Source organism: Pithys albifrons, chromosome 16 (assembly GCF_047495875.1).
Source record: "Pithys albifrons albifrons isolate INPA30051 chromosome 16, PitAlb_v1, whole genome shotgun sequence".
Lineage (NCBI taxonomy): Eukaryota > Metazoa > Chordata > Aves > Passeriformes > Thamnophilidae > Pithys > Pithys albifrons.
In genome coordinates, this window is record NC_092473.1 from 2,453,792 (window position 1) to 2,480,375 (window position 26,584).

Consider the following 26,584-nt stretch of genomic DNA (forward strand, 5'->3'; position numbering starts at 1 on the left):
TGGTGACCCCCATCTCTCTCCCGTAGCTTTCCAAGCCCGGCCGTCTCCCGGACGCAGCCATGCCCACCATCCAGAACAGCGTGGCAGTGTCTGACCTCTCCTGGGACCCCTTTGACCCACGGCGCCTCGCTGTTGGTACGTGTGCCAGCCCCGCTGGAGCCTGCCAGGGTAGTGCTCTGGCTCTGGGCAGGCTGATCACCACATTAACCACTGCCCATCCCTTTTGGTGCCAGCTGGTGAAGACGCCAAGATCCGGCTGTGGCGGATCCCTGAGGGAGGGCTGCAGGAGACGCTGCAGGAGCCTGAAGCCATTCTCCGAGGTGAGGGGACACACTGAGCACCCCACACCGGGGACAAGCCAGCCTGGTGGTGTCCACAGCTGGTGACAACCACACTGCTCAATCAGGCCACACGGAGAAGATTTACTCCATCCGCTTCCATCCCATGGCATCCGATCTCCTGGTGTCCTCCTCCTACGACATGACTGTGCGGATCTGGGACCTGAGCGCCAAGCAGGAAGTCATCTGCCTGCAGGGACACACGGATCAGGTAAGGGATAACAAATCTGGGGACACCTGAGGGGGGACTTTGGGACATTGGGAACACAACATCTGTCTACCCAGATCTTCAGCATGGCTTGGAGCCCGGATGGGAAGAAGCTGGCGACAGTGAGCAAAGATGGACGGATACGGCTCTATGAGCCACGGTGCAGCCCTCAGCCTCAACAGGTACAATCATAGCACTGAGGATGGGCTGGAGAGCTGGGGGTGCAGGATTGCCCCTCCGAGGGCACCTGCCCGCACCCCCAGGTCTCTCTGAGCAGGCAGAGTGACCTTCTCCCCACGCAGGAGGGTGCAGGTCCCGAGGGGGGACGTGGAGCACGCCTGGTTTGGGTTTGCAGTGGCGACTACCTCCTGGTGTCTGGCTTTGATAGGTAAAGAGCAGGACACACACCAGGGCAGGGACACCAGGGGACACCATGCTCCCCCTCACTGTCACCTCCCCACAGCCGCAGTGAGAGGAGGATCCTCCTGTACCGGGCACAGGCTCTGCCTGAGGGACCCTTGTCCGTCCTCGGCCTCGACGTGGCCCCTTCCACCCTCCTGCCCTTCTATGATGAGGATACCAGTGTTGTCTTCCTCACTGGCAAGGTGAGGGCTTGTCCTCCAAAAACCTGTCTTCAGCACCTCAAAAGTGCAGGGAGACCCTCCATGCACCTCCGCACCTCCATGCACCTTGTCTCACTCCATCCCCAGGGTGACACCAGAGTCTTCCTCTATGAGGTGACCCCCGAGCCTCCCTATTTCCTCGAGTGCAACAGCTTCACCTCCAACGAACCCCACAAGGTAAAGAGGGGCTGTGCTGCCTGGCCCCGACCCCCTGCCTGTGCTGCCAGACCTCGCTCACGCCCCCACCCCACCAGGGCTTCGTCTTCCTGCCCAAAACGGCGTGTGAGGTGCGGGAGGTGGAGTTCGCCCGGGCGCTGCGCCTGGGGCAGAGCACGCTGGAGCCCGTGGCTTTCCACTTGCCACGTGTCAGGGTAGGTGGCAAGGGGGGCTGGCTGGTTTTCGGGAGGGGACAGCAGGCAGGGCACCCCCCTCTCAACGCCTCTTGCCCCCACAGAAGGAGTATTTCCAGGACGATCTCTTCCCCCCGACCCGCATCTGGTGGGAGCCAGCCCTGGGTGCCAGCGCCTGGCTGGCGGGGCAGGACGGGCAGCAGCGCCGGGCCAGCCTGTGCCCGCCCGACATGGTGCCAGGTGAGTGAGAGGGGCAGGGCAGGGCAGGGCAGGGCCCCAGGGGGTGCCAGCCCCGGGGGGAGCCCTCCTGCCCCTGGTGATGCCGCTCTCCCACCCAGTGAGCGAGGCGCCCAAAGAGGCTCCCGCTCGCAAGTTCGTCCCCGCGTCCGTGTACCTGGAGGAGAAGTCTGACGAGCAGAAGAAGGAGGAGGTGGGTGCTGCGGGGGGGTGACCACCCTGCGCTGAGCTTGGGGGTGATGCCCCCGACACCCCACGGCTCTGCCCGACCTCCCCGCAGCTCCTGAATGCCATGGTGGCCCGGCTGGGCAACCGAGATGACCCGCTGCCCCAGGACTCCTTCGAGGGGGTGGACGAGGACGAGTGGGTGAGTGCGGGGACGGGAGGGGGACGCGACCCCCGCAGGGTCACTCCCGGCCCCGCACCCACACGGCGTGTCCCGCAGGACTAGGCTGGACCCGCACCCCAGGACAGCCGGGACACGCTGCACGGCAGGGACAGCCGAGGGAGGAGGAGGAGGAAGAGGATGAGGGGTGCAGGGGCCGCCGCGGGCAGGACCCGACATTAAAGCCGCTGCACCAGCACCGCATCCTGCGTGATCCCGGAACACGAGGGGGACACCGGGGCAGGGGGGACACAGGGACCGGGGGAGACACGGGAACCGGCACCAGGGGGGACACAGGGACTGGGGGAACACGGGGACCAGCACAACGGGGGACACAGGGCATGGGGGGACACGGGGACTGGGGGGACACGGGGACTGGGGGGACACGGGGACCAGCACAAGGGGGAGCACAGGGCATGGGGGGACACGGGGACTGGGGGGACACGGGGACCAGCACAAGGGGGAACACAGGGCATGGGGGGACACGGGGACTGGGGGGACACGGGGACCAGCACAAGGGGGAACACAGGGCATGGGGGGACACGGGGACTGGGGGGACACGGGGACCAGCACAAGGGGGAACACAGGGCATGGGGGGACACGGGGACTGGGGGGACACGGGGACCAGCACAAGGGGGAACACAGGGCATGGGGGGACACGGGGACTGGGGGGACACGGGGACTGGCCCTGGAGGAGACACAGGGACCGGCACCAGGGGGTACATGGGGACTTGGGGGACACGGGGAGCGGCCCTGGAGGGGACACACGGACCGGCGAGGACACAGGGACCGGCGCCGGGGAGGCACAGGGACCGAGGGGACACGGGGACTGGCTCTGGAGGGGACACGAGGAGCGGCCCTGGAGGGAACACGGGGACTGGGGGACACGATGTCTGGCCCTGGAGGGGACACGGGGACCGGGAGGAAGGCAGGGACCGGCGCCGGGGGGGGCACAGGGACCGAGGGGACACGGGGACAGAGGCAGGTGTGTCCCCGCCACCGGCGCGGCCGCCAGGGGGCGCTGTGCCCGCCGAGGGGACGCTCCGCCCCGCCCGCCGCCGTCTCGGTGCCCGCCGTGACCTTCGCCCCAGGCCACGTGACCGCCGGGGCGGAAGCGGCGTTGGGGACATGGTGAGTGGGGACGGGCCGGGGGACGGCGGGGACGGGGCGGGGAGCGGCGGGGACAGGGCGAGGGGCGGCGGGGCGGGGACCGGAGACGGGCTGTGGGCTCGAGGATGTGAGTGGGAGCTGGGTCTGGGGGCGACAGGGACAGGGGAGAGGGAGCACAGGGGCAGGGGGAGAGGGGGACAAGGCGTGGGAAGGGGGGACAACGCCAGGCACAGCCCTGGCAAGACCGGGGAGGGGCAGGGCAGAGCCGCAGGGTGACGGGCCCGGGGCGGCTGTGACAGCAGCGTGTCCCCGCAGGCCAAGTACCTGGCACAGATCATCCTGGTGGGCGCCCAGGTGGTGGGCCGGGCCTTCATGCGGGCGCTGCGCCAGGAGTTTGCAGGTAGGGGCCGGGACACTGCGCCGTGTGCCCACACTGCCCTGCCCGGGCTCTGCTCGGCACCCCCGCACTCCCCGGGGCACCTGCCAGGCTGGCACAGGGGGCAGCCACAGCCATCCCCTGCATCCAGCGCTGGTGCTCAGCCCCAGCTGGGCTCCCAGCACCCTGCCCGGGCCCCAGCCTGGCCCTGACACCAAAGATCCCAAAGGGCAGAGCAGGGCAGTCCCTGGGCATCCCAAAGGGCAGAGGAGGGCAGTCCCTGGGCATCCCAAAGGGCAGAGGAAGGCAGTCCCTGGGCATCCCAAAGGGCAGAGCAGGGCAATCCCTGGGCATCCCAAAGGGCAGAGCAGGGCAATCCCTGGGCATCCCAAAGGGCAGAGCAGGGCAATCCCTGGACATCCCAAAGGGCAGAGCAGGGCAGTCTCTGGGCATCCCAAAGGGCAGAGCAGGGCAGTCCCTGTGCTGGGGCAGCCCCAGCCCTGCCCTGCCTGCAGCAAAGTGCCCCGGTTCCCCCTGGTTCCTGACACATCCCCGGCACTGGGGTCACATCCAGGGGCGCCTGGAGGGGGCCCCGGGGGCTGAGCATGTGGGAGCCCGTGGGTTTCCCTGCCTGCCCCCCCGGGGGAGGTGTGTGGGCTCACTGTGCCCTGGCTGTGCCCGCAGCGAGCCGGGCAGCGGCCGACGCGCGGGGACACTCCGAGAGGCCCCAGTCCGCCGCCGCCTCCAGGAGCATCGGCATCAGCCTCCAGGAGGCTCAGCAGATCCTCAACGTCTCCAGCCTCAACCCCCAGGAGATCCAAAAGGTAGAGGCTCCCTCAGAGCAGGGTGGGGTCGGTGCTGGCAGGGCTCTATCTGCCCCGAGGGTGCTGCCTGGCATGGGGGTGACAGCTGGTCCCCTGTGCTGTACTGGGCCCAGTTAATCCCGGTCTGAGGATTTCTTTCCCCAGCTGGAGCAGCCCTCAGGGCTTGGCCTCTGCATCTGCCTAGTGGGGGACATGGAGTCCCTGGGGGTGCCTGAGCAGGAATGTGGGGACTCACAGTGGGGTGAGGCAGAGCCAGCATGTCCCCAGGATAACACCTGTCACCTCCAGCAATGCTGCAGGGAGCGGGAGGGCCCCAGGGTTTGGGAATGGGAAGGCTGGAGGTGATTCTGACCCAGAGCTTGTCCTGGCAGAACTACGACCACTTGTTCAAGGTGAACGACAAGTCAGTGGGAGGCTCTTTCTACCTGCAGTCCAAGGTGAGCAGGGGAGGAGCGGGGGCTGCACCTGCTGAGGCACCTTCCCCTGCCTGGGACTCGGGACAGGCAGAGCCCAAGTGTCCCTGTGGATGAGACAGAGAGGGGAGATGTCACCCCATCCTTCTCTGTCACCCCATCCTTCTGTCACCCCATGCCCCTGTGTCACCCCATCCCTCTCTGTCACCCCATCCCCCTGTGTCACCCCATCCTTCTCTGTCACCCCATCCTTCTCTGTCACCCCATCCCCCTATGTGTCACCCCATGCCCCTGTGTCACCCTGTTCCCCTATATCACCCCATCCCTGTGTGTCACCCTGTGTCCCCGTGTCACCCCATCCCCCTGTGTCACCCCATGCCTCTGTCACCCCGTGTCCCTGTGTCACCCCATGCCCCTGTGTGTCACCCCATCCCCCTGTGTCACCCCACGCCCCTGTCACCCCGCGTCCCTGTGTCACCCCACGCCCCTGTGTGTCACCCCATCCCCCTGTGTCACCCCATCCCCCTGTGTCACCCCACGCCCCTGTGTGTCACCCCATCCCCCTGTGTCACCCCACCCCCTGTGTCCCCCCGTGTCCCACAGGTGGTGAGAGCCAAGGAGCGGTTGGATGAGGAGCTGCGCATCCAGGCCAAGGGGGACAAGGAGAAGGAGCGGAAAGCTGAGACGTGACTGCTGCTGCCCTTGGACCCCCTGTCTCCTCTCACCCTTAACTTATAGGTAGCCAATAAACACCGTGTCCTCCAGCACCTGCCTGGCTGCTCCATGCCCGGGAGGGAGCGGGGACTTGCCCAGTGCTGCCCCTGAGGGATCAGCCCCTGTGAGGGGCTGGGTTTGCCCTGGGGACCAGCAGGAGGAAGAGGGAGGCAGCTGGGGAAGAAGGGGTGTCACCAGGGCACCGAGGGCTGACAGGGCTCAAATGGCAATAGGGGAGGCTGTGGAAGCTATTTTTGGGGGGTTGGATGCTCTTGGACCAAGTGCATAGATACCTCTGGCTCCATACCTCAGGAGTGCTGTGCCATTACCCTCCTGCCACAGTGGATGACTGCTGGGTTGGGGGACGCACACGCTGTGGTTGTCCCCCCCTGCAGCTCATCCTGCAGACTCTGGCAGGGCTTCACCGGTGCCAAGGCTACCTGAGCAGGAGCTTGGGGACACAGCCAGGGGTCAGGCAGACCCAGTTGTGTCCCCCAGATCACACCCACTCCCTCCCAGCACCCCTCTGTTCCCAGCATGGGCTCCTCGCCGCTGTCACCGCAGACACGAGACTGAAACAGGAACTTACTTCAACTTTATTGTTTTCTTAATAAACTTCCTCTCCCCTGGACGAATATAGTGTTACAGTCGTTAGCTTATCTCGTACTTGTGCAGTCCTTACACGCTACGCTAACAGCGATGGAGCCCAACAGGAGGAAAATCAAAACAACCCAGAAACTACGATAGAAAGGCACTTCGAGACCGTTAAAATACTGATGTCCTGGAATGTGCAACAACAAACCGAGGAGGAGCGAGGAGACGTTACACCGGCCGGGGCGGCCTGGTCGATGGCCCGCGGCCATGCAGGGCTGGGGCAGTGCCAGTGGCCACCATGGAGGGCAGGGAGACCAGCTCCCTACGGGGCATGTGTGGCTGGGGCTCCTCAGCACGGAGGGGCAGCACTGGGGACACCCCCGTGGTCCAGAGCGAGCTGTGGGTGGGCGTCCTGCCCAGTGGCAGGACATGTGTGTGACCCCAAGGAGGCTTTGAGCTGTGCTCACGCCAAGCTGGGCACACGGCCCACCCCGCCACTGCCATCCCCACGTGGCTGGGGGCTCACCGGGGATCATCCCACCGGTGCATCCCGAGGAGCGGGTGCCCCGCCAGCCAGTGCCGGCGGTGCCCGGAGCCGTGCCCGCGCTGCCCGCATGCGCTCGCGGTGCGTGGTTAGGTATGAGTGTAGCTAGAGGGGCTGTGCCCGGCGCGGGGCGGGCGCGGTGAGCGGCACACACGGCCGTGTGCCTTGTCGCAGGAGGGCATGGGGTGGTGGGAGGATGCGGGCGGGCGCCAGGCCGGCGTGTGCCCAGCCAGCTGGGCCCGGCACGAGGTGCCACGGCTATGGCACTGTCCCACGGCCATGCGGGGTGGGTTGGCACGGCCGGGCACGGCTCGGGTCAGCGGGAGCGGGCAGTCCCCAAGCTGTCACCCCGCTGTCCGTGTGGCGGGAGGCCGGGGCTGCAGCCCCCCGTGGCAGTGCCAAGGCTTCGGGCAGGGAGACGCCGTGTCAGCAGAAGCAGGAGAGCCCGAGCAGGACCCTGTCAGAGCAAGGGGCTGGTCGAGAAATAAATAGCGGCGTATCCGGCTGTACAGGCCCGGAGGGCAGGGGGACGCCCCTGTGCCCCCAGCTGCCCCAGCGCGGGGTTGCAGCTGGCTCTGGCCGCCGAGGGATTATTGCTTTTCTCAGAAGAGTCCGTTCTTCTTTCGTGACGGTTAAAAGCACGAGCGAGGCCCCGCCGGGGCTGCAGGGGGAGGAGAGGGCGATGCCTCTCCATCCCCAGGGAGCGGGATCTGCCCACGGGGTCAGCGGCTGGCCCCGGGCATCGTCGAGTCCCTCAGTTGACGGCGGCGGGTTTGAGTAGCAGGGAGCTGGGGGGGATGAGTACCCAGCCCGGGGGCAGCGCCTCGGGGCTGCCCCCAGAGCCGACACCGGCCGAGAGGTCGAGCACGGCCCCCGGCAGCAGTGCCAGGCTCTCGGGGGGCACCCGCAGCCGCCCTGGCTCCATCCTCTCACCCCTCTCCTTCCGCGTCTCCACCCCCTTGCCCGCCTTGGGCGGCCGCCCCTCAGCCCCACTGCCCTTCTCGCCCTCGGCCTTGGCCCCGCCGGCCAGCAGCGACATGACGGGCAGCCCCAGCCCCGCTGCGAAGGGCGAGGGCAGCAGCGGGCTCTTGGCCAAGTTCAGGGGGCCACCACTGAGGGGCAGGACGGGGCCGGGCAGGGCGGGCAGGGTGCCCGCAGCCCCACAGCCCAGGGCGCTGAGGTCGAGAGGGGCCGGTGCCAAAGGGATGGGCAGTGCCGGCAGCCCCGGAGGAGCAAAGAGGGCGGCGGGGTTGGGGATGACGAGCTGCGTCCCATTCACGTAGGGCACCTCTGGCGAGCCCAGGGGCGTTTTGGGAGGTGGATGGACCTTGAGCATCTCCGGGTGCTCCGGGGACACAAAATGCCCGTGGGCTTTGATGTGCTTGCGGAGGGAGCTGGGGTCGGTGTAGCGCTTGTGGCAGCCTGGCATCTTGCAGGAGTAGGGCTTCTCCACGTAGTGGGTGCGGGTGTGCTTGAAGCGGTCACTGGAGTTGGAGTAACGCTTGTTGCAGCCTTCATAGGGGCAGATGTAGGGCTTCTCACCTGTGGGACAGCACTGGGTCTGCCAGGGGGCACCAGCACTGCCGGGTCTCCTGTGCCCCCCAGGAGCCCCCCTGGTGAGCGTGGTGCGGGGGCTGCACTGACCTGTGTGTGAGCGGTTGTGGATTTTCAGGTTCTCCAGGCGGGAGAAGCTCTTGTTGCAGGTGGGGCAGCGATGTGGCTTCTCGTTGGTGTGTGTCCGGATGTGGATCAGCATCTTGTACCTGCCGGGATCAGGGGAATCACAGAATCATGGAATAGTTTGGGTTGAAAGGGAGCTTAAAGCTCATCTCATTCCAAGGCACCTGCCATGGGCAGGGACACCTCCCACTAGCCCAGGTTGCTCCAAGCCCCATCCAACCTGGCCTTGGACACTTCCAGGGATGGGGCAGCCACAGCTTCTCTGGGCAACCTGTGCCAGGACAGGAAAGGATTTCCTGTGCCCTCACAGGAAAGGATTTCTTCCCAAGATCTGATCTAAATCTCTTCTTTCAGTTTAGAACCATTCCCCCTTGACCTATCACTATCTGCCTGTGGAAACAGCAGAGAAGGACTGTCAGGGAGGGGGTCAGCCCTGACTTCCAGGGCATGTCCTTGTCTCTGTGCCCCAGCTATGGGGTGTGGGAACAGGGACATCCAGGCCAGTACAGTCATTCAGCCCGCCAGGACCTCACACCCTGCACCAGAGGGAAGGAAGGAGGAAGGGAGGAGGGGAGGGAAGGACACTCTCCCTGCACAACCCCAGCGCTGGGCTCCTGCCTCCCACAGCACTTCCAGAGCCCAGAGCCCCCCAGGAGCCCCTCATGCTCACCTGGCATTGAAGCCCCTGCCATGGCGGGCACAGCCCTCCCAGTGGCAGCAGTACCCCGCGTCCTTCTCGGGTTTGACATGGAAGTCATTGACATGGTCCACGAGGTCTTGCAGGAGGTCAAAGAACTGGTTACACTGTGGGCAGAAGGCTGGGGGTGAGGAGGCCCGGCAAGTGAACACTGTGGGTGCCAGGACCCCCAGGAGGGCCAGCCCCTGCTCCCCATCCCGGTCCCTGCTCCCCATCCCATCCCAGCCCCTGCTCCCCATCCCAGCCTCATGCACAGAGCACCAGCATCTGAGGAGATGGAAATGGCTCTTTGCAGAACCACCCCAGCCCTGTATCACCCTGCACAGCCCTCAGCTCTCCGTGACTCCCCATCCAGCCCTACACTGTCCCTTGCATCGCCCTCCAGCCCCAAACCTTGCCCCCAGTCCCACAAAGCTCTGCAATGGCCTCACACAGCTCCCCCTGCCAAAGGGTCCACATGCCCCACAACCCTCCATGGTCCCCCCATCCCTCCCTGCTGACCTTGGACCAGCGGCAGATCAGCTGCTTGGGCAGGGGCAGCTCAGGGGACAGGCGTTTCTCCTTGCTGGGGGGCAGGAAGGCGGTGGGGGGCAGATGCAGGGCCCCTCCAGCCCCCAGTGGCAGGAAGAACTGGAAGGAGCTGGGGAGGCCGTCGATGTAGCGCAGGGACTGGAAATCCTGGGGCAGAGCCCAGACAAGGAGATGGTTGGGGATAGGGCCAAGCTGAATAGAGACCCCCAGAACCCTCCAGAGACCACCCCCAGCCCTTCCAGGGACCCCAAAGCCTCCCAGAGACCCTGAAAGACCCCCCCAAACCTCCCCCTGAGATCGCCCCCCCATCCTCCCCAGAAATGCTCCCTAAGTCCCCCACCCCTCCCACCCCAGAGACCCCTGCAGAGGCCTCCCAGGAGCCACCCTGGGGATGCCACTGGAGTCAGGGGGCAAGAAGGGGGGCAGGCAGGACATTGACCCCAGGATGTGTGTACACCGGCAGCACATGGCATGCTGCCAAGGTTGAGAATGCTGTCTGGGCACAGTCCCCATCGCTGGGGACACCTCGAGGGGGGTCATGGCCGTACTTACGTGGGGGGTGAGGGGGCCGGGCAGGTCCCCGCTGCCCTGGCGCTCAGGGGACAGCGAGGCACTGCCAGCCGGAGACTCCCCCCCAGAGCGGGGCGAGAGGCTGAGGTCCACCACGGGCACGGCTGCCGGGAAGCGCCCATCCCGCGGCTCCACCAGCCTGGGGTGTGCCAGGAGCCCGGGGGACGGCGATGCTGGCACAGCACGGCGACCCCCCCGGCTGCCCCCGCGGCCATCCCCGACCGGCGGGGTGTCCGGGTGCGGGGCAGCGCGGGCTCGAGGGCCGGGGGCTCCGCGCTTCTCCCGGGCAGCTCGCAGCTTGGAGATGCTCAGCTTGAGGTCCAGGGGCTCCTCCAGGGAATGCATGGCGCCGGGATGGTCTCTGCGAGGGACACAGCGGCGTCACTGCAGAAGTGGGGGGCACGAGTGCCACCCGGAGCATCGCCCCAGCCCGGCCCCATGGTCATGCCCAGCTCTGCTCCGGGCCGGCGGCCACGGTGCTGGCACAGGGACCGTGCCGTCCCTTCCAGCCACCCTGCAGCGGCCCCCCCTCCAGCAGCGGGCAAAGGGCAGGGCATGGCACCGGAGGCCCCCCACCGGCCCCTCGGTGTCCCCAGCATGTCCTCTCCGTGTCGCCGGCACAGCTCCTTGGCCCATGACCAAACCCTGCCGGGGATTGCCAAATTCCCTGGGCAGCCGCGGCGCGGGAGCTGCGGAGTCCCCATTCCGCTCCACCCCCACCCCAGTCCGTCCGTCCACCCATCCCTCCGTCCGTCCCCGCGGGCCTGCCCCAGCGAGGCCTTTCCCAGCGGCAGAGGAGGGCGGTGGCAGCCACCAGCCCGGCGGTGACCCGGGCGGCCGAGCCCGCTGGCCCCAGCCCCGGCGGCGGCAGAGCTTCCTCCCCCGCCGGGGCCCCTTCCCCGCCGGCCAATGCCGCTGCTGCCGGGGCCGGGCAGGGGTTGCCCGGCCGCACGGCGTGGCACGGAATGGCACAACACAATGCCACCCTCGTGGTTCGGCCGCCACACATCTGGCAGGCAGCTGAGAACGGGCAGCTCGGTGCAGCAGTGACCGCCCGAGCCGGAGCCCCCGCGGTCCCCGCGCTGTGCCCCCGCGGCCACACGCATCGCCCGGGGCAGGGTGGGGGCGGCCGAGGGGCCGTGTCGGGGGGCACCGCGCACCCAGCACACGTGGCAGCGGGGGGGCCCCCCTTCCATCCCCACCCCGCCCCGGGGGGCCCGTCCCCCGTCCTGCCCCGCCGGAGGGGCCCCCCGCGCTGGCGGGGGTCCAGCCCGGCTCAGACGCTGAGGAATGCGGAGGAGCCGCGGGGGGCATGGGGCCCGGGCGGCGGGGCGGGGGACCCCCTGCCTGCACCCCTGTGCTGGCCGAGGGGCCGGCCCCAGGGGGGTTCCTGTCCCAGGCTCCCACGGAGGGAGGAGCTGCCCCATAGCATCGCATCACTCTGAGCGCCCCCCCGGCCCCATAGCGGGGTCCCTCCTCTCCACCGGAGGGGGTTCCTGACTGAGCATCCGCCTCCTCCCACCGCTGTAGGGGCTGACCCATCCCCTGGGCAGGAACACACTCTTGAGCCCCACCCCGTCCACGGGGGCTGCCCCATAGTGGGGTCTCTGCATTCTGGGGGGTCCTGACACTGAGCCCCGCTGCGGGACCTGCCCATGGGGTGTCCCCACCCCGAGTCCCCCACGGTTCCCAGGCTACAGCCACTTCCCCTGTGCTCCACACGCAGCCTGGTGACACAGCTCGAGGACAGAAGGACGGATGGGCGGGCAGGACCCCACAGCTGGGGTGTCACGGCGGAACCTCCCGCCGAGGGGGCGGGACGGGGCGCTGGCAGCCCTCCAGCCACGGGGGTCCCACAGTGGGGCCAAGCAAGACGCCCGAGCCGGTCCCACCGTGGCGGCCGCGCCCCCGCGTCCGCAGGGTTGGGAATTTGGGGGGTCCTGGTGCGGGCGGTGCTGGGTGGGGACCGCAGCCATCCCCGGGCGGGCCGGGTGGGAAAGGGGCCTCCAGCCGCTGACGCCAGGGCTCCCAGCGCGGCCGCGGGCGGGCGGCTGCCAAACCACGCGGCCTCGGGAAACGGGGCGCCGCGGGGGCCCCGCCGGGCTGGGGACGGGGACAAGCCCTGGGGTGGCTTGGCCGGACGCCCCAGCACCTGCGGCCCCCGTGCGCGGCCCCTGCCTGCTCTCCCCCCCATGGCCTCTCCTGCCCGCGCCAGGCGCTGCCAGCCCAGCCCCAACCCAGCTTCCCCCCCCCGCCACACCAGTTCAAACCAGTCCGGCGCGGCGCTGGGCCCAGGGGCTTCCCAGTCCGGGTGGGGACCGCTGGGATGGAGCCCAGGCGTGGGGGAACACCACCCCCCCCCCCATCGCTGCTGGACCGGCTGGGGTCCCCTGGGCCCCCCACACTGCCTGGCCGCCGGCACGGCTGGGGGACCCGGGGTGACCCCGGTGCAGCCGGCGGGGTGCCAGGGCTCCAGGCTGCTGGCATTGCCGGGGTGTCGTGTGTCCCCCCCCAGCCCCAAATCGTCCAGGAATAGCACAGAGGGGCCGCGGGGCAGAGGCTCCAGCGGCGTGGTGGGCTCGGGGGATGGCGAGGGATGCCATTGCCACGGCCAAGCGACAGTGACCCTGGGGCTCAGGGAGTGGGAACAGCGCCAGCGCTGCAGGCAGGGCTCGGTCCCCGCCGCCGTGGCACTTGGCAGGGGCAGACTGGCACCGGCGCGACAGGAGGCAGCCCCCGAAGCCCCTCGTGCAGGGGCAGCGTGAGTGGGTTGGCAGGATGTGGGTCATTGTCCCCACGGCTGCTGGCAAGACATGGGCCACCGTGGAACCCGCCATCCCTCCCTGTCCAACTGTGGATGGCGGTGGCACTGCTACTCCTCACTGGAGCGCACCGGTGCCCCACGGGGCTGGGGGAGGTCACATCCTGCTGGTGGCTCCAGCTTGTCACTGTGTGTCCCCAGCACCCGTCAGTCAGCCCATGCCATCCGGGTTGATGGCAGTCCCCAGAGCTGTCCCCAGGAGTGGCCATGGCTGCAGTTGCAGTCCCCAAGCCGAGGCCAGTGCCCTGGTACCCCCTTCCCAGTCGTGGGGATCCTGGCAAGGGGCTGACACCCACCACCCCCCCCGCGAGAGCAGCCCCACAGCAGCAGGGACTCTGTCACCCCTGTCTGGGGACAAGGCTGGAGCAGGCGGGGACAACAACAGGGTGGTCCCCAGCACCCAGAGGAACAGCACCGTGGGTGCGGCAGCAGCGTGGGGATGGGGGGGACCCGGGGACCCCGGTTGGGGAGGTCGTGGTGGTAACAGGAGGCTGACAAAGGCATAGGGAGGAAGAGAAGGTGTCCCCTAGCAGCGGGGTGTCTCCATGCTGGGCAGGGTACAAGTCCCTAAAGCAGTGCCCGGGGACACTGGGGACAATTTCTGGTCCCTGCTGCTAGCACCTCAGGGAGGGGGTAACCCCATCCTAATCCCCAAAACCCTCCGCAACGGCACAGCCTGGGCTTGATCACCCCGCAACTCAGCCCCACGAGGCCGTGGGACTGTCACCCACCGTGATGGGGACTGTCACCTTCCATGATGGGGATCGGGAGCCCCCCGCGAAGAGGACGGGGGTGCCGGGTGGCTGCTCGGCGTTGGGACCGTCAGCGTTGGGACCGCGATGAGGCAACCCTGTGCCCCCCACCCAGTGCCAGCCCTTCGCCCTCCCCGTATCGTGGGGACACACTGCTGTGTCCCCGGGAGTGGCCGCAGCCGGACAGAGCCACCCAACACGTTCCCGCCGCAGCCCCCGCCCCATGGCCAAGGTCAGAACACCCGCCGGGGGTGCGGGGGGACAGCGGGTGACGGCCACCCCCCTGGGCACCCACCGGGCAGCAGGGGGTCCCCTCTCCTCACCCCCGGCGGTGCAGCGGGGCCATGTTCCTCCCGACCCGCTCCCAGGGCGGGGGGGGCTGCAGGTGCCAAGGGACCCCCGCACCCGCCGGGGTGGCGAGGAAGGGGCTCCCCGGAGGGCTCTCCCTCCCCCGGTGGCAGCAGCATCCTTATCATCCTCATCCTCCTCCCCTCCGCGGTGCCCGGAGCGCGATCGTACCTGCGGCGGGGGCTCAGAGCCAGGCGGGGAGCGGGGCGGGGTGTGGGGCTCGGCGGAGCGGGGCCCCCCGGGGCCGGTGCCGGTGCGGGGCGGCCGAGCCGCTCCGCCACATCCGCAGGGGCTGGGGGCGGGGGTGGCGGCGGCGGGGCTGGGCCCCCCCTGCCCGGTCCCGGGGGCGGCGGCGGGGCGGGGGCTCTGCCCGCCGTGATTTATGGCCGCCCCGCACCGAGCGGCCCGGCCCCGGCTGCGGGCGGCGCTGGGCGGGGGCGGGGGCGGCCCCTCCCCGCCCCCGCGGGGGGCACCGGGGGGCACCGAGCCCCGCCCCGGGGGCGACCCGCGGGGGGACACCCGCCACCCGTCCGCACAAGGTCACCCCGGCGCTGCGGCAGAGCCGACCCCCTCCCCGCGTGTCCGTGTCCCCTCTGCGTGTCCGTGTCCCCCCCGGGGACGTGGCGGGGCGGGAGGCGGCACCCACCGGAGCCCCCACCCCGCACCGGGGCGGCTCGGGGGGTCACACCGGGGGGGTGGGTCACACCGGGGAAAAGAGGGGGGTGAAGGGGGAGATCCCCCTCCCCGCAGGAGCGGCACCGCCCGCCCGCCGCGTGACGTCACATGGCGAGGCTGGCGTCACGCCTGGCGGGGGCCCCCGCATGACGTCACCGGCAGGGGGGTTGTCCCGGGGCCGCGGCTCCTTCCGGCGGCAGGATGTGGCGGGGCCGGCCCGGATGCTGCAGCCTCGCCGGCGGGGTCCCTCCCCCGGGGCCCGCGCGGGTGGCGGGTGACACCCCACCCGTGATTTTGCTTCGGGGCGGGGAATGCAGCTGCGTGTCCCCAGCGGCCCCCCCGGAATGGCGGGGCGGATCATTGCCTGTCCCACGCGGGTGTTTTTTGCGGGGAGATCTGCGGCGTCCCCAACAGCCCCACTGTCAAACAAGGGGCACACGAGTGGGGGACAGCAATGCCCCACGCGGGTGGCAGTAGTCACACCCCACCCGTGGTTTTTCTTTGCGGGGGGAGCTGCTGTGTCCCCAACAGCCCCACTGCGAAAGGGGGGGACGCGGGGGGCTGCGCTGTCCCACGCGCGTTTTTGGTGGAGACGAAGCCGCTGTGTCCCCAAAAGCCCCACCACAAAGGGTCGGACACGAGTGGAAGACAGAATCGTCCCACGTGAGCGGCTGAAGCCAAACCACACACGTGGTTTGGGTTTTTTTGGGGGGCACCTGTTGCGTCCCCAGATCCACACCACAGAAGGGCGACACGAATGGGAGGCAGACCTGACCCACGCGAGCAGCTAAAGCCACATGGGCTAAAGCCGTTTGGGTTTTTTTTTGGGGGGGGGGAGAGCTGTTGTGTCCCTACAACCCTGCCACAATTCGGGGGAGACACGGGAGGGCAGCACTGTCCCACGCAGGTGACAGAAATCCCACCCTACCCGTGGTTTGGGGTTTTTTTTGCGGGGGAGGAGCTGTTGTGTCCCCAGCAGTCCCACTACGGGGGGGGACACGCGGTGGTCCCCGTGCCGTGGGGGACGCGCAGCCCCCGCAGCGGGGCCCCCGCGGGGGCCGGGCACGGGGCCCAGGGGACAGCCCGGCAGAACCTGTCCTGCAGCTCCCGGTGGGGCCGGGCCGGGGGGCTTGGGAGGGAGGGCTGAGCCCACCCTGCTCTGCAGGGCCGGGTCCTGCCCTCGGGGGTGACAGGGCACCCCCGCGCCCTCCTGTCATTCCTGCGCTGATGGCTCTGGCCCCACGCAGACAATGTTGGGGGGGCTGTGGGTGGATGGTCGCTTGCCATAGGCAAATCCCTCAGGTACCACATGGCTCCTGCCAGCACTGTGCCCCCCTACCAGCCCCCCAACCACGGCCCCTCCCAGCCCTGTGTCCCCCTGCCAGCCCCCACACCATGGCCACTGCCAGTCCTGTGTTCCCCTGTCAGCCCCCCACACCATGACTCCTGCAGCCCTGTGCCCCCCTGCCAGCCCCCCATGGCCCCTGCCAGTCCTGTGCCCCCCTGCCAGCCCCCCATGGCTCCTGCGAACCCTTTGTCCCCCTGGCAGCCCCCCCACCATGGCCCCTGCCAGCCCCTCCATGGTATCTGTCATCCCCCCAGAGTCATCAGCCTCCAAGCCACTCGCCAGCCACAGAGATGCTCATCAGCCCCCAGAGTCCCTCTTGCAGCCCCCCGAGGCCCTCCAAAGCCCCCTGACAGCCACATGACCCCACATGCCAGCCATATCACCCCCAAACCCCCGAACCCCAATGCTGCTGTGAGCTCTGTGCCCCTGCCAGTCCCCACAGCCCCTACTAGTCCCTGGACCCTCCCACCAGCCCCCAGACTCCCCCAAACCTCCCATCACCCCCCAGAGCCTTCAGAACCCCCCTGCCAGCCCCCCAGAGGCCCACCAAAGCCCCCTGCCAGGGACATGACCCCTGTCACCCCCACCCCCTGAGCCCCAAGGCTGCTGTGACCCCCCCTAGCAGCCCCCTGAGCCCTCCAGCAGCCAGACCCTGCTGGAGATAGGAATGGGAGGGAGATGGGATCAGATGAGGTAGAAGGGGATGGGACAGGGCTAAGACAGGCCAGGATAGGGTAGGATAGGATGGAGTGGGGTGGGGATTGGGCTGGATAGGATGGAATATGATAGAATGGGACAAGTTGTGATGGGGATAGGGCAGAATGGGATGGCACAAGCTGGATATAGAGGAGGATTTAATGGTGACAGGATATGAAGTGACAGGATGGAAGAGGGGTAAGACAGGTCAGGATAGAGATAGGATAGAGATAGGGCAGATGAGGTGGGACAGGATGGGGATAAGACAGGGTAGGATGGGAACAGGACAGGATGGAATGGAATGGGACAGGATCAGATAGGACTGGACAGTATGGAACATGATGGCATGGAGACAGGAAGGGATAGGATGAGATGGGATGGGAACAAGACAGGTCAGGATACCATGAGATGGACAGGATAAGATGGAATGGATATAGGACAGGATGGGATGGGATGAGATGTGATGGGGATACAACAGGTCAGGATGGGCTGAGGTAGGATAGGACTAGGGCAGGATGGGATGAATTAAGATGGAGTGAGGATAGGATGTGATGGGGACAAGTCAGGATAGGATGGGATAGGTTTGGATGGGGACAGGGCTGAATGTGATGGGGATAAGACAGGTCAGGACAGGATAGGATACAATAGGATGAGATAGGATAGGACTAGGGCAGGATGGGATGAGGACAGGATGTGTTCAGGGCTGAATGGGATGGAGACAAGACAGGTCAGGGTGGGATATGATAGAGCAGGACAGTGTAGGACAGAGCTAGGGCAAGATGGGCTCGGATGAGATGGGATGGGGACAGGTCGGGTTGGGATAGGATGAGATGGCGATATGACAGGTCAGGATAGGATAAGATAGGATAGGGTAGGATGGGATGGAGCTACAGCGTGATGGGATGAGGTGGGATGGAATGGAGACAGGTCAGGGTAGGATAGAATAGAGTAGGATAAGATAGGATAGGATGGGATGGAGCTAGGGCAGGATAGGATAAGGTGGGATGGAATGCAGACAGGTCAGGATGGGGCAGGATAGGGTAGGGTATGATAGGATAGGATGGAATAGGATAGGTCTCTAGGGTAGGGTGGGGTGAGGTAGCATGGGATATGTGATGGGGATGGGGTGGGATGGGGACAGGTCAGGTAGAATGAGGTAAGATTTGATGGGGACAGAGCCGGATGGGATGAGGTGGGATGGGGACAGGGCAGGATGGCGATAGGATGGGAGAGGATAGAGTAGGACACGCTAGGATAGGATAGAGCCAGGTCAGGACGGGACGGGGCACGCCGTGAAGGGCCGGTGCCAGCACGGGTCGGTACCGTCCCGGCCGCTCCGTTCTCCCGCCCCTGCTGTCCCGCCCCGCCGTGTCCCACCGCGTCCCGCCGCCGTGTCCCGGTGCCGCTCCGGCCGCGCCGCGGCCCCTCCCGCCGCCTTTGTTTACGCGGGGCCGGTGCGGGGCGGGGGCGGCGCCGGGCGGGCGGGGGCGGGCGGGGGAGCGGCGGCGGCGGCGGGCGGGAGCCGCGCTCGCTCCAGCTGTTTCCCGCCTTGGGCCGCGGGCAGAGGCCGCAGCCGGGCCGGCAGGGGCTGAACCGGGCCGGGACGAGCCGGGCTGGGCCGAACCGGGTCCGCCGCCCCCGTTATGGAGTACTTCATGGTGCCGGCCCCCAAGGTGCCGGCCCTGCAGCACTTCAGGAAATCCGAGAAGGAGGTCATCGGCGGGCTCTGCAGGTGGGGGGCGCGGGGAGACCCCGGCATCGGGGCGCTCGGGGGGCCGGGGGGCGGCGGCGGGCGCGGCGGGCACGGGGAGCGGGGGGAGCGGCGCGGCCGCCGCGGCCCCACCGCCCGCACGTGGTCCCGGCCGCGCACATGGGGCGGGCGGCCGCGCGTGGCCCGGGCGGGGAGCGGCGGCCCTGCAGCGCTGCCCGGCCCCGCGGGGGCGGCGGGGGCGCCCGGGGCGGGGGGCGCGGGCCGCGGGGCCGGGGGGCGCGGGGGTGTGTGTTTACCGCCGGGCCTGGCCGTGACTCTGCAGCCGCCCGTAGGAGGCGGGTCGCGGCCGGGGCTGCCGGGACATGTAGTGCGGGAGCGGCGGCACAAAGCCCGCGGACACGCGGGGAGCGGCGGGGCGCGGGGTCCGGCCGGGCGCGGGGGCTGCGGCCGCGGGGCCGAGGGGGGCGGCGGGCGAGGGGCGCGGGGCGGGCCGCGGGGCCACGCGGGGCGGCCCTGAGCCCCCCCCGGGCCTGGAGCCCCTCCGGGAGCTGCGATCCCGCGCCAGGCCCGGCCCCGCCGTGGGGCCGCCGAGCCGGAGGGCCCCGGGGAGCCCCCGTGGGGCAGCCCGGGCCTCGCTGCACGTGTTGGGGGCCCGGCCCTCCGGGGTGATGCCCTTGCCCGGGAATCTCGGGGCTTGCCCGGGGTGCAGCGGGCGAGCAGGGTCACGGGTCGGGGGGTGCCTGCACGGGACTCCCACTCCCCCGCCTTGGGCACTGCGAGCCCGTGGGCTGGGAGTGGCAGCATGAGCAGGGGGATGCGGCCATCCCCCCCGGGCATGGGGGTCTGCGAGGCCCCACACTGACCCCGGCTCGCAGAGCTGCACAGCCTTTCCACTGCCCCGAGGTCTGGGAGACCCCACGTGGAGCTCGGAGTGCTGGGGGACCCCCTGCCTGTGAGCTTGGGGTGCTGGGGAACCTCCTGTCTGTAAGCTTGGGGTCTTGGGGGATACCCTACGTGTGAGCTCAGGGTGCTGGGGAATACTCTGCCTGTAAGCTTGGGGTGCTGGAGGATGCTCTGCCTGGAGCTCCAGGAGCTGGAGAGCACCCTACCTGTGAGCTCAGTGTGCTGGGTGACACCCTGCATGGAGCTTGGGGTGCTGAGTGATCCCCTGCCTGCAAGCCCAGGGTGCTGGGGGCTGCCCTGCCTGGAAGCTCAGGGACACTCTACCTGTGATCTCAAGGAGCTCAGGGACACCCTGCTTGCAAGCTTAGGGTGCTGGGGAATGCCCTGCCTGTGAACTGGGGACACCCTGCCTGTGAGGTTGATCATACACTGCTTGTACATTCAGGTGTACCGACCCTGAGCTTAGTGTGGGGATGCCCTTCATGGAAACATGGGGAGGCTCTGCCTGCAAGCTCAGGGACACTCTACCTGTGACCCCAAGGAGCTCAAAGACACTCTGCCCACATGGCCATGCCTCCCCTGCCTGCCACAGAACCCACAGCACAAGCTGTGGGCAGTGGTGGACATGAGTGGGCAGTGGGGACATCTGCCATGGGTGTTTCCTTCGAGGTCCAGTAGAATGAGATGTTGTCACCATGGTGGGAAGGACCAAATTCTGCTCTCCTGACCCAAACCCCATAGCACCAGCACTAGGCTGGGGACACCCCGGCGACTCCAGTGGCTGCCACCTGCTCCCCCTGCCTCTGTCCTGCTCCACACCCCTGGTCGTGCTGGGTGCCTGAATGGCTTCTGAATCCATAGATTTTTGCCCTTTCTGTATCTGCCTGTCACTTCTCAGGTCTCTTCCCAGGAAGAGCAGCTGGGGCAGGTTGCGGGAGGTCTGCCGGTGAGGAAGCAGACTCTTCCTCCTTCCCCAGCACAGAAGAAGCTGCTTCCGTGCTGCCCAGTCCTGGGCCTCTCCGTCCTGTTCCCCTTTGGTGTCTGGTGGTCCAACATCCCACAGCAGCACTCTGGCCACCTCCCGGCCCCAACAGGGATGGTGTCCTCAAGACCTGCAGGATTTGGCATGTTTTGGAAACAAGTTTGGGGCTGGTTTTGGCAGGAGCAGCGAGGTGGGTGACAGCCACCACCAGATGGGAGTCCTGTGCCACCATCCCACTGCAGACAGCTCGTGGTCCGTGTGACAGATGGCTGCTCCCAGTGAGAGAGGCAGACCCTTGGGCATGTATCCCAGATCCACAACCCCAGAACATCCTTTGGGAACTACACTTGAGGGAACCAGTGTGGTGGGATGTGCTTGGCATCCAGCGTCAGCCTGTGCTGGGATGCTGCCTTGGAGGCTGGGGACAGATGTCTTCCTGGCCCCATGAGCTGAGCTGGGATCTCTCCCCATACCCTTGAGATGCACTGAGATCCTTCCCCATCCCTCTAGGTTGAGCTGGGATCTATCCCCTTCCCCTTGGGCTGAGCTAGGATCATTCCCTGTCCCTCTGAAGTGGGCTGGGTCTTTCCCCATCCCTGCGTATCTTTGAGGAGTTGTGGTGCATTCCCAGGTCGCAACAGGCAATGATGGGTGGTCTGGGAGCCTCCAGGCGCTGCCTGGGCACACTGTGGTACTGCAGGTATCACTTAGATCTCTGGGCTCCCAGACCTCCGTGGTCTGTCCTGGCCTCACCAGGAGGGCAGTGAAGGCAGGATACCAGGCTTTTCTTCCAACCTGGCATTGCCAAGACTCTGGCTGGAATATTCCCATCTCTATCCCGGAGCCGCCGGGCACCTGGCCGGACGACTGGAGCCCGTCTTATCTCTCCTTGCACCAGTAGCCTGGCTCCTGTGTTTAGTCTTTGGTGCCTTGCAACATTCCCGGCGACAGTGGGTGCTGGGTGTGTGGCTGCCTGTGGCATTGGTGTGGCAGGATGGCCAGCTGGTGCCACAGCCCGGCGAGCTTGCCATCCCTGTGATCCAAAACCCCTCCCTGCTTCCCTTGGGGAAAGAAGCTGGACCCCACAGCAGTGAGCTTTGCTTGGTGCCCTGGACCTGTGGGCGTTGTCTGTGCAGAGCCCTCCCTGCCAGTGTCATCGCTGGCTCCGGGAGGCATTTCCCAGCACATCTGCAGCGCAAGGGTGTGGGGGGTGAGGAGGCAGTGGCAGGAAGCAGGCAGGAGCTGCGGCTTGGGGTGGGACGGGGGCTTCTCTGCTGGGAGCTGTCATCTGGAAGCCATCAGCGGGGCGGGAGGGAGGGAGCCGCCTTCACGGGGCCACACACGCCGGCCGGCCCCACGGGGACACAGCCGGCCGGCCCACAACCTCCCTCGCCAGCCCGGGGGTCCCTGGTTCCCGTTGTCTGGGCTTGGCACTGGGCAGCGTGTCCAAGCCCAGCCAAGCTGGGGGGCTGCACTGGGGCCACCACTTGGTCAACACATCCCCCAGAGCTTTGAATACAGGGCTGGAGAAACCCACCCACCTGCGCCAGTGATCCCTTTGATGGCTTGGAACCATCATTGCACAGCACTCGGGGATGCAGGAGGTGACCTGGCAACAGGAGTGCAGTGCCCTCCTCCCTAACCCCACGCCTCTCTCACAGCTTGGCCAACATCCCGTTGACTCCGGAGACCCAGCGGGACCAGGAGCGGCGGATACGCAGGGAAATTGCCAACAGCAACGAGAGACGGCGGATGCAGAGCATCAATGCTGGCTTCCAGTCCCTGAAAACCCTCATCCCACACACGGACGGGGAGAAGCTTAGCAAGGTGAGCAGGATGCTGCTGGAACTGTGGTGGTAGGGAATGTGGACTCTGGTCCTGCATGTGGGGCGCTGAAAGTGTGATTGGGGATCTTTGCATATGGTAGTTCAGTGATGGAGGTCTCTCCTGAGGTGTTTTCCCTATGGGAGTGGGTGTGCATCACCATCCCAGTGTCCTGGAGCGGGCTGAGTGCATGTGACAGCCCCTGGTCCCCCAGGAGCAGGGTGTTGTGCCTGGGTGAGGAGGGGACCCTGCTGCAGGGGGCAGTGGGGTGAGGTGGTGCTCAGCAGCCAGGCAGGTTCCTGGAATGGAATTGGAGGATTTCACTGTGGTGGAAATCCCAGAGGGGGCCTTGGGGTGAAGCAGACCCTGAATGGAGATGCTGGGGCTGGGCATGGAGCAGTGCTGCTGCCTCCTGGGTAGGGAGGGAGCTCAGCAGAAGGAGGGGTGGGGGGACAGCGTGGTCATCTGCCTCAGTGTGCCCCTCCTGGCTCTCCCACAGGCAGCCATCCTCCAGCAGACAGCCGAGTACATATTCTCCCTGGAGCAGGAAAAGACTCGGCTGCTGCAGCAGAACACCCAGCTCAAGCGGTTCATCCAGGTAGTGCCCCAGGGATGGGGTGGGAGGAGATGGGACGGTCCCAGCTGGTCGGGGAGGGGACATCATCACTGTTCCTTCGGTTCAGGGTGAGACCCTCCACCCTAATCAGCTGGGGAATGGAGATGTTTCCACACCCCTGGCAGGGCAGGGAGCCCCATTGAATCTGGCATCCCTTACCTGGCAAGGGGAGAAGGGCTGGGGTCCCACTTTCCATTTGGGGTCTTGGGGTATGGTCTGGTGGCTGTTCTGGTGCTGAGGTGCCCAGGTTGAACTGTTCTGGGTATCACAGTGTGAGAATTGGGTTGGCACAAGGCTGGGGGAGTGAGGACTAGGATGGGGAGCAGATGCAGGAGCCTGTCCATCCCCAGGCATCAACCGCAATCCTGTAGACACCCTTCCCAGCAGGGAGCTGTGGTGGGGGGTGGCATCACCTAGATTTGGTCTGGATGGTGGGAGAGCATCCTGGCTGGTCCCTGTCCCCTGACACCACATTCCCACAACAGGAATTCAGCGGTTCCTCCCCGAAACGGCGACGGGCTGAGGACAAAGACGAGGGGATTGGCTCGCCAGACATCTGGGAAGATGAGAAGGCCGAGGATCTGCGTCGGGAGATGATCGAGCTCCGGCAGCAGCTGGACAAGGAGCGCTCAGTCCGCATGATGTTGGAGGAGCAGGTGAGACCAGGTGCCATCTGGCTGTGCCATAGCTCCAACAGACCCTCGGGACACTGGCACTGCCACAGGATCACCAGACATCTGCTCCGGCTGCCACTGCTCCACGCTCCATCAGGGCTCCCTGGTTCTGCTGTGCCCACCCTGCAGAGGGCACAACCCGTGGCTAGAGGTCAGGGGTGCCGTGCCTGTCTCCTCACTGATGTCAGGGTTCTTTGGCCCGCAGGTTCGCTCCCTGGAGGCTCACATGTACCCCGAAAAGCTGAAGGTGATTGCTCAGCAGGTGCAGCTCCAGCAGCAGCAGGAGCAGGTGAGGTTGCTGCACCAGGAGAAGCTCGAGCGCGAGCAGCAGATCCGAACCCAGGTGAGTGCACCCTGGCCCATCCTGCCCATAGCCCACCTACGGTACCCCCAGCTGGTGAAATACAGGGGATTGGAGCAGTTTAGTGATAGGCTTGGCACCTCCTGTGGCAGTGATGTCCCAGCAAAGCTCTCACCCTTGGCAAATTGGAAGGGGGTGGCCTGAAGCCCCCCCCCACAGTGCTGAGGGTACTCTGTACTTGTGTGCACCTCTTGTTTCGTGGCAGGACTATGGCTTGGACCACCTGTGATGATTTCCAAGCAGCTCTGCTCCCCATCACGGAGCACTTTGTACAGGGAAGGTTGCTTGCTGGTGGGCAGGGATTAATCCCTGGGGGTTCACCTCTCACTGGGTGACTCCCAGTGAACTTTAGGGACCCCCAAACCAGTCCCTGCCACCCAGCAGGCTGGGAGAGGGGAGCAGTGAGCTGGCAGGCAGTGGGGATGGGAACCCTAAGCCTTTTCCCCGACACAGTTGGATTTGCCAGTGGTGCAGGGAGAAGGCGAGCGCTGTGCCGGCACCGGTCCCTGTGTGCTGCCACCCCCGAGCTCAGCTCGTGGCCACGGTGCTCCAGGAGCTTCAAAGGGAGGGAGGAACACCAGCTTCTGAAAAGCAGTGTCCCCACAGGGTTGTTGCCGGCTGCCTCCCAGGGAAGGTTAGCCTATTTTTAGGTGAACTCTCCATAGCCTCCTGCTCAGGCGGATCTTCCCATCCGCTGTTCCAGTGAGGATCTCCAGGGGCGTGGGGGGTTCCTGGCCATGCAGGTCAGAATGATGGGAGGGCTGGTGCTTGCCTCTCTTGGCTTCAAAGCCCAAATCATTCCCCCTTAGGATATGGGAAATACTCACATTCCAGTCTGCCAGAGCTGAAGTGGCAGGAGCTTTCAGCTGGCATCCTCCTGCATCCATCGGGATGGAGAACTGGAGCAGCCAAGTGGTGCTTCAGCTTTTGTGGAGTTTGGGCTCTGTGACCAAGCGTGGTGCTCTCCCCACTGCTCACTGCGGGGGTTTTGCTTCTCTCCCCAGCTCCTGCCATCACATGCTCCCCCAGTGCCCACCCACCACCCCACCGTGATCGTTCCAGCGCCGCCTCCCTCCCATCACGTCACCGTGGTCACCATGGGCCCGTCCTCGGTCATCAACACAGTCTCCACGTCCCGGCAAAACCTGGACACCATCGTTCAGGTGAGTTGGAGATCGGGCAGGATGGCAGCAGGGGGGCTCCAGAGGGTCCCTCACCCCCGGGGTGTGTCAGAGGGGACACAGACCCATGCCCTGATGGCCGGTGGTTGCCCCTGGCAGGCGATCCAGCACATTGAGGGGACGCAGGAGAAGCAGCTGCAGGAAGAGGAGCAGAGACGGGCCGTCATTGTGACGCCGGCACGCGCCTGCCCCGAGCCCTCTGCCTCCGACACCGCCTCCGACACCGAGGGCAACGACAGTGACTCCATGGACCAGAGCAAAGAAGAGCCCTCGGGCGATGGGGAGCTGCCCTGACACCCCCCAGCCGGCGCCAGGGAGGGGAGCTGGGGCGGGGGGGGGAAATGGCAGAGAATATGCTGAAATTTTTAAAAAATACAACATGATTTGGGTCTCTTTTATGACCTTTTTCCAATACTGTAAAGCAGAGCGCTAGAGGCAGGCAAAGGTCACCCTTCAGCTCCTGGGGGTGGCCCCAGTGGGATGCAGGGGGCTTGGGGCACGACATGGGGGGTGTTTGGGGTGGGAGTCATTGCCCCTCACCCTGTTTTGTCACCCCCCACCTGCCACAACCACAGGGAATCCTGCCAAGCCGGCAGCAGCCCCGCTGTTCCCGATGGTGTTCCCCTGGGACAGGGCCTTTGGTTGGGATCTTAATTTGGTTTTTTCCTTCTCTTTTGTGTTTTTTTTTGTTTTGTTTAATTAAATGTTTGTTTTTAAGCAGGGGGGAGATGCCAAGTGGCACAGCAGCAAAGGTGGGACAGGGACCCCTGGCTTCAGGGTACAACCAACCCCACCGTGGCTCCTGCACCCTGTGTGGGGCAGGGAAAACCCCTTTGGAGAGTAAAATAATCCAGAGATGATGCCATTGGAGTGCAGACAGGAGGGTGGCACATGCCACCCCTCCCTGCTGTTTCCAACACTCATTTCCTTGGCACAGGTATGGGGGGATGGGGGCTGATTTTACACCCCCTCCCCTATCCCTGTATCCATCCCTGTTCCCCAGCTCTGCTCCCATCCCTCCTTTAAGCACTTAATCCAGTTTGTGGGGTCCATCAGCTCCGAAGAGCTTTTCTATTTTGTGATTGTGTCACTTGAGTCTGTCGTGGGGGGTGGGGGGGGCCCTGTTTTGTGCATCCCCCCCTCTCCCTGCTGCCCCCACCCAGCTGTAGGGTTTTAGGCCAGTCGTGTGTAGAGCCTCGGCGGTATTCGGTAGGTTCCCCCCCCAGCCACAGCTGTTTCTCGGTTCCTTTCCCCTTTTTTTTGTTTTGTTTTGTTTGTTTTGGTTTTTGTTTTGGTTTTTTATTATTTTTTTTACGATTTTCAGGTCTTTGTGTTGATTGAGAAGCTATTCTATTTTGTTAAGAAAGTTGAAAAAAAAAAAGAGGCTCGTGCCTTTGTAAAGAAACAAAATAAAGTTTGTACTTGGTTTTTTAGAAGCTCCGTCCCGGTGTTAACCTTTGTGGCAGGGCTGGGGACAAGGCAGGGATGGATCCCACCT

General features: G+C 66.1%; 4 protein-coding genes across 5 annotated transcripts in view; 3 read left to right on the forward strand and 1 right to left on the reverse strand.

The window, feature by feature from the left end:
* The window catches only part of CORO7 (coronin 7), a 38,183-nt gene extending 35,846 nt beyond the window's left edge, over nucleotides 1-2,337 (forward strand). Inside the window, exons 17-28 of the mRNA XM_071571242.1 lie at nucleotides 27-135; nucleotides 234-320; nucleotides 407-549; nucleotides 624-728; nucleotides 849-934; nucleotides 1,010-1,151; nucleotides 1,257-1,346; nucleotides 1,424-1,540; nucleotides 1,624-1,759; nucleotides 1,858-1,949; nucleotides 2,037-2,123; nucleotides 2,202-2,337. Of these exons, the coding sequence (XP_071427343.1) occupies nucleotides 27-135; nucleotides 234-320; nucleotides 407-549; nucleotides 624-728; nucleotides 849-934; nucleotides 1,010-1,151; nucleotides 1,257-1,346; nucleotides 1,424-1,540; nucleotides 1,624-1,759; nucleotides 1,858-1,949; nucleotides 2,037-2,123; nucleotides 2,202-2,207 (1,200 nt within the window). The 3' untranslated portion in view covers nucleotides 2,208-2,337. The remainder of the gene's footprint in view (nucleotides 1-26; nucleotides 136-233; nucleotides 321-406; nucleotides 550-623; nucleotides 729-848; nucleotides 935-1,009; nucleotides 1,152-1,256; nucleotides 1,347-1,423; nucleotides 1,541-1,623; nucleotides 1,760-1,857; nucleotides 1,950-2,036; nucleotides 2,124-2,201) is intronic.
* Nucleotides 2,338-2,976: 639 nt separating this feature from the next.
* Nucleotides 2,977-6,213, forward strand: PAM16 (presequence translocase associated motor 16). The gene is made up of 5 exons (XM_071571249.1): nucleotides 2,977-3,272; nucleotides 3,567-3,651; nucleotides 4,312-4,451; nucleotides 4,823-4,888; nucleotides 5,468-6,213. The coding sequence occupies exons 1-5, from the start codon at nucleotides 3,270-3,272 to the stop codon at nucleotides 5,552-5,554; spliced, it is 381 nt and encodes a 126-aa protein (XP_071427350.1). The 5' UTR covers nucleotides 2,977-3,269; the 3' UTR covers nucleotides 5,555-6,213.
* GLIS2 (GLIS family zinc finger 2) lies at nucleotides 6,152-18,237 on the reverse strand. 2 transcript variants are annotated; one of them, XM_071571246.1, is made up of 6 exons: nucleotides 18,158-18,237; nucleotides 10,177-10,555; nucleotides 9,595-9,771; nucleotides 9,067-9,200; nucleotides 8,361-8,479; nucleotides 6,152-8,258 (listed from the first exon to the last, which is right to left on the reverse strand). In XM_071571246.1, exons 2-6 carry the CDS (start codon nucleotides 10,537-10,539, stop codon nucleotides 7,471-7,473), a joined length of 1,581 nt encoding a protein of 526 aa, XP_071427347.1. In that variant the 5' UTR covers nucleotides 10,540-10,555; nucleotides 18,158-18,237; the 3' UTR covers nucleotides 6,152-7,470. The 2 variants fall into 2 exon arrangements, with proteins under 2 accessions (XP_071427347.1, XP_071427346.1); XM_071571245.1 differs by lacking the exon at nucleotides 18,158-18,237 and adding an exon at nucleotides 14,287-14,918.
* On the forward strand, nucleotides 18,042-26,520 carry TFAP4 (transcription factor AP-4). Its single transcript, XM_071571247.1, has 7 exons — nucleotides 18,042-18,566; nucleotides 22,092-22,257; nucleotides 22,754-22,852; nucleotides 23,356-23,526; nucleotides 23,750-23,887; nucleotides 24,910-25,068; nucleotides 25,186-26,520. Exons 1-7 carry the CDS (start codon nucleotides 18,478-18,480, stop codon nucleotides 25,378-25,380), a joined length of 1,017 nt encoding a protein of 338 aa, XP_071427348.1. The 5' UTR covers nucleotides 18,042-18,477; the 3' UTR covers nucleotides 25,381-26,520.
* The last annotated feature ends 64 nt before the right edge of the window (nucleotides 26,521-26,584 follow it).

What these genes read in the sequence shown, in the direction of transcription:
- PAM16 (XM_071571249.1), top strand. An exon ending in ACCCCCAGGAGATCCAAAAG is followed by an intron (nt 4,452 to 4,822) that starts GTAGAGGCTCCC and finishes TTGTCCTGGCAG; the next exon opens with AACTACGACCACTTGTTCAA. An exon ending in CTTTCTACCTGCAGTCCAAG is followed by an intron (nt 4,889 to 5,467) that starts GTGAGCAGGGGA and finishes CGTGTCCCACAG; the next exon opens with GTGGTGAGAGCCAAGGAGCG.
- TFAP4 (XM_071571247.1), top strand. Translation starts at nt 18,478, where the DNA reads ATGGAGTACTTCATGGTGCCGGCCCCCAAGGTGCCGGCCCTGCAGCAC. An exon ending in AGCTCAAGCGGTTCATCCAG is followed by an intron (nt 22,853 to 23,355) that starts GTAGTGCCCCAG and finishes TTCCCACAACAG; the next exon opens with GAATTCAGCGGTTCCTCCCC. An exon ending in AGCAGCAGATCCGAACCCAG is followed by an intron (nt 23,888 to 24,909) that starts GTGAGTGCACCC and finishes TTCTCTCCCCAG; the next exon opens with CTCCTGCCATCACATGCTCC.
- GLIS2 (XM_071571246.1), bottom strand. Translation starts at nt 10,539, where the DNA reads ATGCATTCCCTGGAGGAGCCCCTGGACCTCAAGCTGAGCATCTCCAAG. An exon ending in CCGGCCCCCTCACCCCCCAC is followed by an intron (nt 9,772 to 10,176) that starts GTAAGTACGGCC and finishes GCTCTGCCCCAG; the next exon opens with GATTTCCAGTCCCTGCGCTA. An exon ending in CCACAACCGCTCACACACAG is followed by an intron (nt 8,259 to 8,360) that starts GTCAGTGCAGCC and finishes GCTGTCCCACAG; the next exon opens with GTGAGAAGCCCTACATCTGC.